This window comes from Nilaparvata lugens, chromosome 4 (genome assembly GCF_014356525.2).
Source record: "Nilaparvata lugens isolate BPH chromosome 4, ASM1435652v1, whole genome shotgun sequence".
In the NCBI taxonomy this organism is placed as follows: domain Eukaryota; kingdom Metazoa; phylum Arthropoda; class Insecta; order Hemiptera; family Delphacidae; genus Nilaparvata; species Nilaparvata lugens.
Window position 1 is genome coordinate 5,632,387 of NC_052507.1, and position 13,655 is coordinate 5,646,041.

The window sequence follows — 13,655 nt, forward strand, 5'->3', positions numbered from 1 at the left end:
CTAAAAAGAAACATTTATATTAATTGTATTATAATTATGACCATAATGATAAGCAAACAGTAAAATATGCTAAATAATTATTATTATATTGTAAATTGAACGATTATTTATTTGAAACGGAAAGGTTTCAAAAATCAATCACAATTCAGCTGATAGCAATATCATATTTTTCAAAATAAAAGTAGGTAGGTACCTAAAATAAATTGTCATCTCATGATGATAACACAGAATTATCAATTATTTGTATTTATTCTTTTTTGAATAAGGATTAATTTGTTTTTCAACTATGTTTCTTTATTTTAGATGCTAAAAAGTATAGGTCTAAATTTTCAATTAGCATAGAAACTATCAACGTATACTAGGAATATAACCAAATTTGTTGTTTTATTTTTGGTCAAATAAACTGATCAATATAGAAAAAAATATTGGAAATGTATGTAACAGTAACAGTATGTATTGGAAAGGTTTCTTCAAATTAATTAATAGACTAAAAATGTTTGACTCTGTGAAATGGTATTTTATTTCCTTCAACATGCCCATTCTTGCATCCAAATGCAACACAATATTGTGTATTATACATCATAATTTCACGGTCGTATTTTTATTCAATTCTACGCATTTTACGCCAAAAACATCACAATATTAAGAGAAAAAGTTGTGATCTAATACTGATAGCCCTAATACTCATTCAAATCCGTTTTTCAACTTTAAAAATGAATAATCGTACTCAAGAGCTGCAACAACCTGCTTTAATGTATGAGTACGAGAGAGAATCCCACACGGAAGGCCTGTCTTACTCGATCCGCCTTACACACTTTTGGCTGTAGCTTAGCATTGGACAGCCCGTTCCATTAGTATAGAGCTCACTGGGGATAACTAGTCTGCCCCGGGTCAGCCGCCATTTTGTTCGGCTCTGGGTCACCCGAGTCACTGACTCAAAAGTATCCCTGAAGATAGCCAATGGTTATTCAATGCCATTTCGAAATAATTTGACCACGGCCTACTAAAGAGCTGTGACCCTGTGACTGTCAATAATTGACATGAGGAATTAACCTCACTTATCTTGTTCTAGTTTATCATTTTTCAGCAAGTGTTTATTATTGTTTTAATTACAGTTCCTTGTTGCATTTCTTTGTATTAAAATGGGAAACAAATCATCATTGCTCTTACAAGAGGAAGAAATTGCTCAGATTCAGGATGAAACTGGTTGTAAGTATGATTCAATTAATAATGCGTAATGCATATTTTCAATTGAATCTTGTTATGATTACGCTACATTCATTTATTGTCTTAACCTTAATAGCTTTTGAAATTTAGTAATGCTGATTCATATTCTGATATCATTGGTTTTAAATAGTTTATAAAGATCCAGTCAAGCAATTACAATTACAGTTAATAGCCTATTACCATTAGATGGAGTCGACCAATTCTGCAATCAATATTATTGGAACTTAGAAGATCGCTTCCAGATTTCGATATTGATTTTTGGACCCCATTACGCAGTTCCGTATCTGGTGTACGTACTATTGATAGTAAATCAAAATATCAAATCACATATCTGTTCAAAAGCTAAAATGTTCAGTTTGATAATGCTTTAAAGCTAAAAGAAAAAGGGTAGGTTAGGTTTTTACTTTCAAATAGAAATATTATTATTTGGAATACAGTGCACAGTATTGTTTAATGGTGCTACATTTAATTTTTTCAATATCGATAATACGTACACCAGATACGGAAGTGTCCTCCAGTTTTTTATACATATTTCATGTATGATAAAAGTCATATATTGTTGCAGATAGCGCTAGCAAAAAGGTCCCTGTCTATCATTTGAAAACTATTGCCAATGAAAACGAGAGGCCTCATGCTATATTTTCTCTATGATTATATTAAGAAAAATATATGTATTACTGTACCGGTACATTTCTATGTTTGAATTAAATATTTGAAAAGTGTACTGTATTATGGATAATAAAGAATTTTATTTTCATTTGCAGTCACACCGAACCAAATCGAACGACTCTACAGTCGGTTCACCAGTCTCGATCGCAGCGACTGTGGCACCCTGAGCCGAGAGGACTTTCTTCGCATACCTGAACTGGCGATCAACCCATTGGGCGAGCGAATCGTCAATGCATTCTTCAATGACGGATCGGGCAACGATCGAGTCAACTTCAGGCAATTCATGCAAGTCTTGGCTCGCTTCCGACCCATCAAGAAGTCCAAGGATAACACTCTCAATTCTCGGGAGCAGAAACTCAAATGTAAGTGTAGTCATCCATCTAAATTGACGGAAATTACCGTTTTCACACTTATCGGCCGACATTTGACGAAATCTATCCAGCTCAAGCTGGTAATGGATTGATAAAGAATTGAATTCATCGTCACGACATCCAGAAATTCCACCGATTAGTTGAGAATTATACTTAGCTGTTATTGAGAACTAGCAAATCGGATGACATTCAATAATAATCCAATATCGTGATCGATGACCAGGTTCCCCCGGATAGATCGTGTCAAAAATTAAAACTGTATTTTACACATAGATGGCGGCGTAACAGACCAGCATAGTCATCATTGAAAAATCCTCTAAAGAATAAAAACTCCTTTCAATGATCTACCTTGATAGGGTGTTCCTGAACGCGGTAGGTGAGCGCCCCTTCACTGAATGCGGCAGGCAGTTGAACATCCTGATTGCCAGCACCGGAAAACAATCCTTAAGCCTAGACAGTCGACGGCGTGGAACATCCAAGTTGGTCCTCCCCCGAGTATTGTAGGTGTGCACTTCCTCTCTTCTTGAGAACATAGACTGGTGTTTTTTGACGTGCAAGAGTGATGCTAATATGTAAAGTCCATACACAGTATGGATGCCCAGACGTTGAAAAATGGGCTGGCAGTGAGCATCAAACTTGCTATAAGTCATCACACGAAGTGCCTTTTTTTGAAGCAGGAGAATGTCCTTAGCATGTGCTGAATGACCCCACACAAGTATTCCATACTGGATATGACAGCTGAACACAGCATGAATCAGCATCAGCAGTCTATGGGAACTCAGAAGTCCTCTCATTTTCCGGAGCAAAAAGATCACTCTAGAAAGTTTTCTACAGATTTTGATGATGTGCGGTTCCCATGACAACTTGGTGTCCACGCTGAAGCCAAGCATAGTGACAGAAGCAGCACTGACAACCGCTGTTCTGGTCAGTGTATACAGCAACTCTCAGGTTTTGCTCTCATTCAACTTGAGCTTATTTGTGCAAAACCAACTCTTTGCCTCTTCAAAAAGCTCGTGAGCCTTCAGCTTAGCTTCCTCTGGCCCCTTGCCCTGGCCCAAGATGGTGGTATCATCCGCAAAAAGCAGGCTGGAGTTCCGCAGATGCAGGTCATTTATCATGATGAGGAATAATTCTGGGTGTTGTGACGATAAACATCGGACGACAATCGGTGAGTGTGAAAACTGTCATTCACGTACAGTATATTCAGTCCATGACCAGCAGTCGCCAGACAGACTTCGTCAAAGTTTAAGACAATTGAAACACAAATAACTTGAGATGGCTGCAGATAGGTCGTTTCATGTGGCTCTGTAGGTGAACTGCAATTCTAAATTATGAAACAGTCTCAAACTGTTCCACAAGTCCACTGGTTCCATCATTTCTCAGTTAGTAGTCGATGAGTTTCTCACGTACCAGCCTACAAAACTTCCTATACTTCAGCTCACGAATACAAATCGGCAGTCAGTTGAAAAATTTTAGCGTCCGTAAGGCGTAGCTTCCATGTGCTTTCAACAGTCTGGAGTAGGGCAGGTCAATGTTGCCTCGTCTCCTGGTATTGTGGTGGTGCAGCTGGCCTCTCTCTTGGAAGGCATGAACCTCGCTCCTCAGGAGCCTTAGGGTGATGTACATGTACTGACTGTAGACTCTCAGTATTCTCAGACGTTTGAAGGTTGGCCGGCAGTGCTCCAGAGGCCTGTTTCACAAAGGTACAAGTAGGTTACAAGTCTTGTTGCCAACCATGGTTTTGGAGAACAGCTGATTACAAGCGTTTCACAAAAGCAGAATTGTAAACTTGTAGTTAAAATGAATTTCTACAAGTTTACAAGTGATTTGCTTGTTACGAACAAGTGTTTCACAAAGATTTTCATTGTAGCCAACAATTTTTTTTCGAAATTACTTGTTCGTAACTATGAAATTTCTACCGAAGTGGAGAGCTATGTAAAGGATTTATAAGTAATCATTAAAATGATTTTAAATATTCAATAAATATTTCTAATAATCAAAAATGCCCTATATTCCTCTATAATTCATTATTTTGGAAATATATGCATTAGGAAATTGAATTTAATAAATTTCCAAAATAGTTACACAAAAATTAATGTGTTACCTCATAGGTTATGTGTACTATAGTATATATACACAGTATATATATATAGTATACATTATATATAGTACATATATACAGAGTACATATACTGTGTAGGTTACAAATTCAGCAATCAATGAAGTAGACTGTACAAAAACATTATATTGCTTTCAAATATTTTCAAAGTAATTATTGAAAAGTACAAGTAACCTTTATAAAGGATGAAAAAAAGGAAATTATCATGAAAATAGGTTATGTTTACTATTAAAGTACTTGTAGACTTGTAAAATTGTAAACTTGTAGATCATAATTTTTTGTGAAACGTGAGTACTTGTAAACTTGTAACTACAAGTACTTGTCCGTAACCATGGTTGGTAACAATACTTGTACCTTTGTGAAATAGACCCCAGGTAATGCGATGACGTGATAACACGAAGAACTTTCTTCTGTAGAACGAGAATCCTTTCACAGCTACGCGCATGGCCCCATAGTACTATGACAGTGAACGTTGAAAATATAATTCCCTTAAATTCTAATGGTATCATTCATAGTCACTCAGCCGGGTTGAGAGGGACTAGTCCAATTAATACTCGTGGAATTATAATTTCACTGAAGGTGACTGAACTCACATTTTTAAGGCTAAAATAAACTTTCTAATTGTGATATTTTCAAAGTTTTTACGATTTGTATATAATCAAGCTATCAAAATGAGAAAGTTTTCTCATGAAAATTTTTTTCTGATCATTACTTTTTGAGATATGAGCGCCTAGAGATTAAATTTTTGGGACAGAACATTTCAAATTCGGTAAGAGATAAATCCATGAGATTTCGAGGATAGATTCTTCATGGTATTGTTGATCTAGTAAAACAAAAACATTTTGAAAGTATCAATTTTTGAAAAAGTTATTCAATTTACCAAAAATAACTCAATTAAAAGTTATCCATCCTCTAAATCTCATGGATTTATCTCTTACCGAATTTGAAATGTTCTGTCCCGAAAATTTAATCTTTAGGCGCTCATATCTCAAAAAGTAATGATCAGAAAAAAAAATTTCCTGAGAAAACTTTCTCATTTTGATAGCTTGATGATATACAAATCGAAAAACTTCGAAAAATATCACGAGTAGAAAGTTTATTTTTAGCCTTTGCACAGCCTTAACAACATAGAAAATATTGGAAGTTTAAATTCAATGTCACCCATAATGTTTCTTCGAATATCAAATTGAACGCAGTAATACTATTCCTTAATATTCTTTTATTTATGAAATTTGTTTCTAATATTATTATAAATTTGTCTTGCAGTTGCCTTCAAGATGTATGATTTGGATAATGATGACATGATTTCAAGAGATGAACTACTGGCTGTTCTCCATATGATGGTTGGAGCAAATATCAGGTAAATATTCTGACACAGTCTTATTGCATTTATTTCTAAAGGGAACGCTACAGTCGAGGCCTGCGACATTTGAGGACTGATTTTCAGTCCTCTACGGTCGCAGTCCTCAATTGTCGGAGGCCTCCACTGTCGCTTTTAGAAGAGACCTCTTCTGTCGGTGGCCTCGTTTGACATCGACCCATTTATAAATAGGACTGATAGTCAAACTATTATTCACACTTTACAATATCGAAAGTGATGTGGGCGAAATTGAGACAATAAGAGCTCCCTCTTATACTTAAACCTACAAATACATCAAATCATTGATCTCTGACTATGGAGATAAGAAGTAAACAAATGAATGAATACTGTAATTTTAATGGTTCACCAATTAAATAGTCTACTCCATTTTTATATTCTTGACATAATATTTGATAGTATTTAAAGGGATTCCCCAATTTTAACTCCCTTAGTGCCGGTCGCACAAAAGCCGGTTAAATTTTAACCGTGATTAATTTCACGAGAACCAATCAGAGAAGGCCTTTTTATAAGACGGCTTCTCTGATTGGTTCTCGTGGAATTAATCACGGTTAAAATTTAACCGGCTTTGGTGCAACCGGCACTCAGAGTCCTCCCTCTTTCTGAGAGCAACAGGAACTTGACGAACTGAAAGCTGGATGTACCGAAGTTACCTATAGTGAGGTCCACGTTATAATGACAATGAATAAAGATAGGAGAACAACGTTACCGATCCTCTGCTATTAAGATAGCATAAGAAGATATCCCATGGTATGGGCGTTTATGTTCCAAATTTAATTGTTTGCCCAAGCCGATAGTCCACGTAGTTGTTTTTCGTGAAGCTATGTGACGCTGGTAGTCTCTCATACTGTGCCGTTCTAACACTCTCACCTGGCCAAAACAGTTAAAATAGACTGTAGTCGACAGTAATCGGTTTGGAATTTGGAACACAAACGACCTATATCATAGGATATCTACTCATGTTATTGATTTATTGATTCATACGATAAAGACATAACATAACAAATTATTCATTAATTATGTATTAGAAGTTATCTTTTCTTATGGTAAAATGTGGGTGTATTTGTATCCAAGTTACTTTCTTTATTCAATTTGTAATTTTCTTGTTTTTTCAGTGAAGAACAGTTGACATCAATTGCAGAGCGCACGATACTCGAAGCAGACCAGAACGGAGACCAAACGATTTCTTTTGAAGAATTCTGCAAAGCTTTGGATAGGACAGACGTCGAACAGAAAATGTCTATAAGATTTCTCTCTTAATTCGTAACTAAAATGAGACTTGTACTTAGAGCCTTTTGGTTGTAGCACAAAATACTAACACATCATAATATTCCAGTCAACATACTTGAAAAGTATGTTGAGAAATTTTTATTTTTATAGTTACCAACCATTAAACTTGTTATTTCAATGCCTAAATGAGATACTCCAAAAGATAACTTACATGCTTCTAGGTTCGTATTTTGTGCAACATAATATCCAAGCTTTATGCATTTCTTGAATCATTTTATTATTTATTGGATATTCTATAAATAAATGCTACATAATATATTTTAATTTGGTAGAAAACTTGAATTCAACCTATAATTTATCCAAACATTACAGTGTGGGAACATACTGGGAAACCCCCAAAAAATTACTCCTGAACAAGCAATTACAAAATAATGAAGGCATAAATAAACATGAATATAATAATTGAAACTAAGAAATGTTATTCAAACAAAGTAACCAATAAATTTAAACTAATCCAATGTAGACACTGCGCTAAAACCCTATGTGAATACGAAGGAGTGATAAATATAATTGACCGAGCGAAGTGAGGTCTAAGATTCAAGTCGACGGTTTGGCATTTCTCTTAGGGCCAGTTGCACGTCCGTCTGTTAAATATGGACAATAACGTCGATTAAAAAATCCGCGTTAGTTTTACGGATTCATTTCTGTTCCACCAAGATCGGTTAGTTTTTAATCCCGATTAAATTTACCGGTCAACTAACCAAGATTTTAACGGTTTCACAATCCGGCAACACTGTAATTTAACTGACACAAAATAATTGAGGTTATGTTATTGAAGCGGTGAATTTGAAACTGAAAAAATATTAACAAACGAGATTATGGTCCAATATTATTAGACAAAAAATCAATTTGATTTCAATTCTGATAAGAGAGAATATTTACATAATAGAAAACTGATAATGATAGGTATGTTTCAAGGTAAAAATGAGGTTATGTTATTGAAGCGGTGAATTTGACCATTCAATACAGATCCATGCGCCATAAAAATGCTCTGTCGGTCGCCAGTGTCAAGTGCTATGCTGCTAACAGACGACAACAGAACGAAAACTAACCTCAAAAATCAGAATCTAATTTTGAATGCTAATATCAGCTAAATACACTTCTCTATTTTACTTTGATTTTTTTAGTTTTTCTACCAAAAACTAATAGGAAGACAGCTATCAGTAGGTACCTAACCGGCGTTAGTTGGATTTAATTCCCCGTGAATGGCCTGTTAAAAATCTTTTACGTCGATTAGTTTAACCAGCGTTATTTTTCGATTTATACCTTTGTGCAACCAAATTTTCTTCGTTTCAACTAATCGTGGTTAAAATGGTGCCAACTAATCAGAATAAAAATTGTTTACGCCGGTTAGTTTAATCGGCGTTTTGTGAAACCAAAATGCATCGGTTAGCACTAATCTCGATTAAATTACAGCATTTAATCGTGATTAAACGTTAACCGACGTACGAGAAACTGGGGGTTAATGTTTAAATGTTGTGCATTTACGGCGAAACGCGGTAATAGATTTTCATGAAATTTGACAGGTATGTTCCTTTTTAAATTGCGCGTCGACGTATATACAAGATTTTTGGAAATTTTGCATCTCAAGGATAATATAAAAGGAAAAAGGAGCCTCCTTCATACGCCAATATTAGAGTAAAAATCAGACTATAGAATTATTCATAATAAATCAGCTGACAAGTGATTACACAGATGTGTGGAGAAGCCAGTCTATTACTGTATTTGTACAAGGTCTATAGGAAATATAACAACAGGTCAATGTAACTTACTGAACGCGAGGTCTACTGTTCACAGAACTACTAGCTCTGAAGGATTAGGCCGACCCTCCTACTACTCACACACACAAGCGCAAATTCACATATGAAATCATTGAAAAATATAATTTCTAGTTTGATAAAAATAATATAATTGATTATTTTAAACGAGAATGAACAGTTAATATTACATCAATAAATCGGTATCAGTTACCCTCCATAGAAGGCATTGACAAGACAGAGGATCGGCAACGTTGTTCTCCTATCTTTCTCCACTGCCATTATAACGTGGACCTCACTATAGTAATGATACTAATCGACTAATAGGACGTATTTAAAATAATTCTCAGATATTTTTTCCAAGTATTTTATTGCTAAAAACATAAACAAATTCAGCAATAACTTTAACTGAGCAAATATAATGTATATTTACACTATTAGGCTCAAATCATACTTACGCGACTCAGGTAGAGAAGAGACTCGACTCTAATCGAGAGCATGTGTTTCCAAATGGCGACTAGAATCGTCTGGTCTGAGTGCCACCATTTGGAAACACATGCTCTCCACTAGCGTCGAGTCTCTTCTCGACCTGAGTCGCGTAAGTGTGAGTTGAGCCTAGATTGTAGCTTGAAGGTGCGTACAGATTTACGCGCCGCGAACATGAGCAATTCACTTTTAATCAGCTGATGCCAAGCTTTTTATATCTATATCTTATACCGTTTCTGTAAAAATACAGATATAGTCAGCTGATTAAAAGTGAATTGCTCATGTTCGCGGCGCGTATATCTGTACGCACCTTAAGACTATTTTCTATAGCATAATCTATACACATTCATTACAAAATTAATAATATATTTGATTTGAATACTCAATACTGACTATGAATAATATCTGACGTATGCTACAATACGGGTTCTATTGAAACAAGATAGAATATTATGAAGTATCATTTTATTTTATCAGACTTAACTAGTTTTAACTCTTCAAGAGCCATTTTCAAGTGAATAGAACAGAGATTAGAAAGAATGCTTTATTATTCAAGTTAACTCAATACAATATACAGAGTGTTTCAAAAGTAGTGTCGAACATTTTATGGTATTGTTCCTGGATGATAGGAGACTACAAACATATAGTATTTGAAGTGTTCAAAACTCAGCGGTTATCCTTATAGCTGCCATTTTGTTTTTTCCACTTAGGAATTTTTATCTCAAGAACGAAAAGTTGTATTGATCTGAAATTTGGCATGAATATTTATGCTATAAATACTCAACTCTAAAAAAATGAAATGAAATTTTTGATGTAAATTTTCAAAATTGTGGCCATTTTAAATTTTTGATGGCAAATTTCACGAAAACCGTTCAATTTACAGAAAATTTACAAGAGAAAATAAAGAGAGCAAATTTTATCAAGATTTCAAAGATACCTTATTCATCAAGATTGGTCAAATAATAACAGAGAAATTAATTCTTTTCGTACTGCATACATGACCACTTTCCACCATTTAAACCTCAATATTAAATGTCACACATTCCAATTGTTTTTAAGATGAAGCTTTGAAACTTGGTATGACTCCATATGGCCATACAACTAATTTTAAGCTGGGTTTACACCAAAGCTATTAACAAAATGTTAATAACTTAATCCTTGTGGATTCTATCAGATTAAATATAACTAATCACACATGATGACCATATGTGTTTGTCAAGTTCCTTTCAATCTGATAGAATCTATAAAAATTAAGTTATTAACATATTTGTTGATAACTTTGGTGTAAACGCGGCTTTACAATGTTTATTTTTTATTTTTTAAAGTTGAGTATTTATAGCATGAAAATTCATGCCAAATTTCAGATCAATACAGCATTTGGTTCTTGAAATGAAAATTCTCAAGTGAAAAAAAAAAACAAAATGACAGCTGTAAGGATAATCACTGAGTTTTGGACACTTCCAATCCGACATTTGTAGTCTCCTATCATCCAGGAACAATACCCTAAAATGTCCGATACTACTTCTGAAACACCTGTATAGAAAAACACATTTACGGCTTGATTAGACAATCGTCAGCCGCCAATTTCAAGTGATTTACACTAGTTTCAAATCTTCAAGAGTTATTTTCAATTTATTTACCACTGTGTTGTGATGAAATAATAGTATATTACGCTACAAGCACAGAAAGTTATGTATCCGAATGCTATCCGAATACCGTAAACACCTTTCTGAGAGAGTCGCGTACGATATTTTTCGCCACACTACAGGTATAGCTGACGCCAAAAAGTTAGGCGGTTTCTCTTGTGTCTTCCAACAGCTGATGTTGTCAAGTAGAGTTGTCATCTAGCTTGGCAATAAATAGATGCATTGCAACAGCTGTGAGTAGGTTATACCATGTGACGCACGAAGCCGCCTAACTTTCTGGCATCAGCTATATAAGAATAATAAATTGAATAAGAATGTTTTATGAGGGGGGGAAACTTTGATGTCCCAGAACCAGACGTCGTAGGGTACTCAAAGTGGGGTGGAAATTTCCGATCTCACCCTCCTGAACACAATGCACCATATGGCACAGTAGTCCAAACACATTTTCAAAAAGCGGCCGGAAAGGGTACTCTTTCCGGCCTTAGCTGGAAAGAAACCTGTTCTGACGTCAGACGAGATTAGTCTGCAAACAATGTCTTTCAGATCTACGTAGGGACTGGAAAACAGCTGCTTTCTGTGCAGTGTGGTGAAATAGTATATTTCGCACCTAGAGCAGAAAATGATATTTTTCCGGCTTGAAATCGTTTTCAAGTCCGAGGCCGTAGGCCGAGAAAAGATTGAGAGCTGGAAAACCATTTTTGCCCGTGGTGCAAACGATATTTTTCGCCACACTACAGGTATTTCTGACAAAATAAATAAAGAATACTCGTTATCATACCTATCTCTTGATTTTAGTGGTAGAAGATTTGCAGTCAGGATTTCAGATTCTTTTAAAATTTCACTTGGAATATCACGGGTGTCGTCATCATCAAGCATTTTTGAAAATTTGGAATGCGCTAATCAACAATAAATAATTGAATAAAAATGGTTGCGAAGCAAATGCTGAATTAGTTTGATTTGAAATTCGAACTGAAATAATGGCGACTTCAGATGAAGAAAGTTGACACTCGCCCGATCTAGGGGATGACTTATTAACTACGGACTTCCATGAGCGGCTGGAAAGAGTACTCTTTCCGGCCTAGGCCGGAAAGAAACCTGTTTCTTACGTCAGACGAGAGTCGTCTGCAAACAAGGTCTTTCAGATCTACGTAGGGACTGGAAAACAGCTGCTTTCTGTGCAGTGTGGCGAAAAAGGGTATTTGATATATTCTATCATGTTTCAGCATTCAACATAATTGTTGTATCACCATAACATATGATTTAGGGTGTAATCACATTGAGTGTGCAAGTGCATGTCAGATCATGCATGAGCCAAAAAACAGAATTTGAAAAGAGCCATTGAAACACGTTGTCTTGCATGGAGCTGTTCACACTGAACGCAACCAGCAACTGAAAGCGTTCAGTGTGAATGTTCCTATTGCTCTTCCCAAATTTTGTTTCTCATCTGCACGCTCGGTCATGCATAACACAGCTTGCACTTGCACATATACGCATTGTTACACCCATAAATTAATGTGCTTTTTGATTTCAATGAAGTTTCAATTATCAAAATTATTTAGTATACTAGACTAGACTATTATATTGCTGGTAATTTTCAACCCACACACTACAATACACTAAATAAAATAATCATAAAACTCATCTTAATCACTAAAATAAATATCAAGAAGATAATATTTGTGGAACATAATTTATATTCAAATAAAATAGTACTATGACCAAAGTCATAAATCTATGTTTAAAAAGATAGGAGAAATCTTAGTTCAAAATCTATTAACTAAACACAATTTTACAACTATTATATACTAAGGCTGACCTCACACTTACGCGACTCAGGTCGAGAAGAGACTCGACTCTAGTCGAGAGCATGTGTTTCCAAATGGTAACACTCAGACCAGTCCATACTTGTCTCCGCGACTGTCACCATTTGAAAACACATGCTCTCGACTAGAGCCGAGTCTCTTCTCGACCTGAGTCGCGTAAGTGTGAGTTGAGCCTTAGAAATTAGTATATAACTAAAAAAGTTGAAAACCTATGAACAAAACATAACTGCATAATGAGATCAATGGCATTATACCATAGAGAAGAGATAGCATAAGAAGATATTTCATGGTATAGGTCGTTTATGTTCCAAATTTCAAGACGATTTCTTATTGAAACTCGATCAGTTTGAAACTCAAGCTGATTACTATCGACTACTGTCTATTATTACTGTTTTGGCCGGGTGGTGAGACTGTAAAGCTGCTTACAGATATACGCGCCTCCAACTTGCTCCGCCATCGTTCCTCGATCGCTCCGCAGTCGCTCCGCCCCCGCTCTGCAGTCGCACCGATCATGAACGTTACGGGAGATGTTAGCTCTTCTCGCGTTCCACTCTTGCTCCCCTGTCGATCATCAATCGATCTGCTCGAGTGACGTTCGGTTGCGGAGCAGAGCGAAAGTCTGTACGCACCTTAAGAATGGCACATTATGAGAGATTACCAGCGTCACATAGCGTCATGAAAAAGAACAGCTATGACTATCGCCTTGAGAAACATAAACGTCCTATACCATGGGATATCTTTTTATGCTATATTTTCTCTATGATTATACAATATTTTCATTCAGATTGGTAATTAACAAAAATGAATATACAATCACGTAACTAAATAACCTGAAATACATCAAGGTAACGGTGGGTAAACAATTTTTAATAGTTTCATTCTTCAGACT

General features: G+C 35.6%; 1 protein-coding gene across 1 annotated transcript; it reads left to right on the forward strand.

The window, feature by feature from the left end:
* Nucleotides 1-835: 835 nt before the first annotated feature.
* On the forward strand, nucleotides 836-7,330 carry LOC111043453 (calcineurin B homologous protein 1). The gene is made up of 4 exons (XM_022328413.2): nucleotides 836-1,209; nucleotides 1,992-2,258; nucleotides 5,653-5,746; nucleotides 6,880-7,330. Exons 1-4 carry the CDS (start codon nucleotides 1,143-1,145, stop codon nucleotides 7,022-7,024), a joined length of 573 nt encoding a protein of 190 aa, XP_022184105.1. The 5' UTR covers nucleotides 836-1,142; the 3' UTR covers nucleotides 7,025-7,330.
* Nucleotides 7,331-13,655: the final 6,325 nt, after the last annotated feature.

Excerpts from the sequence above, each read along its gene's own strand:
- LOC111043453 (XM_022328413.2), top strand. The coding sequence starts at position 1,143 with ATGGGAAACAAATCATCATTGCTCTTACAAGAGGAAGAAATTGCTCAG. Across the intron at positions 1,210-1,991 it reads GATTCAGGATGAAACTGGTT|TCACACCGAACCAAATCGAA; the intron begins GTAAGTATGATT and ends TTTCATTTGCAG. Across the intron at positions 5,747-6,879 it reads ATGGTTGGAGCAAATATCAG|TGAAGAACAGTTGACATCAA; the intron begins GTAAATATTCTG and ends TTGTTTTTTCAG.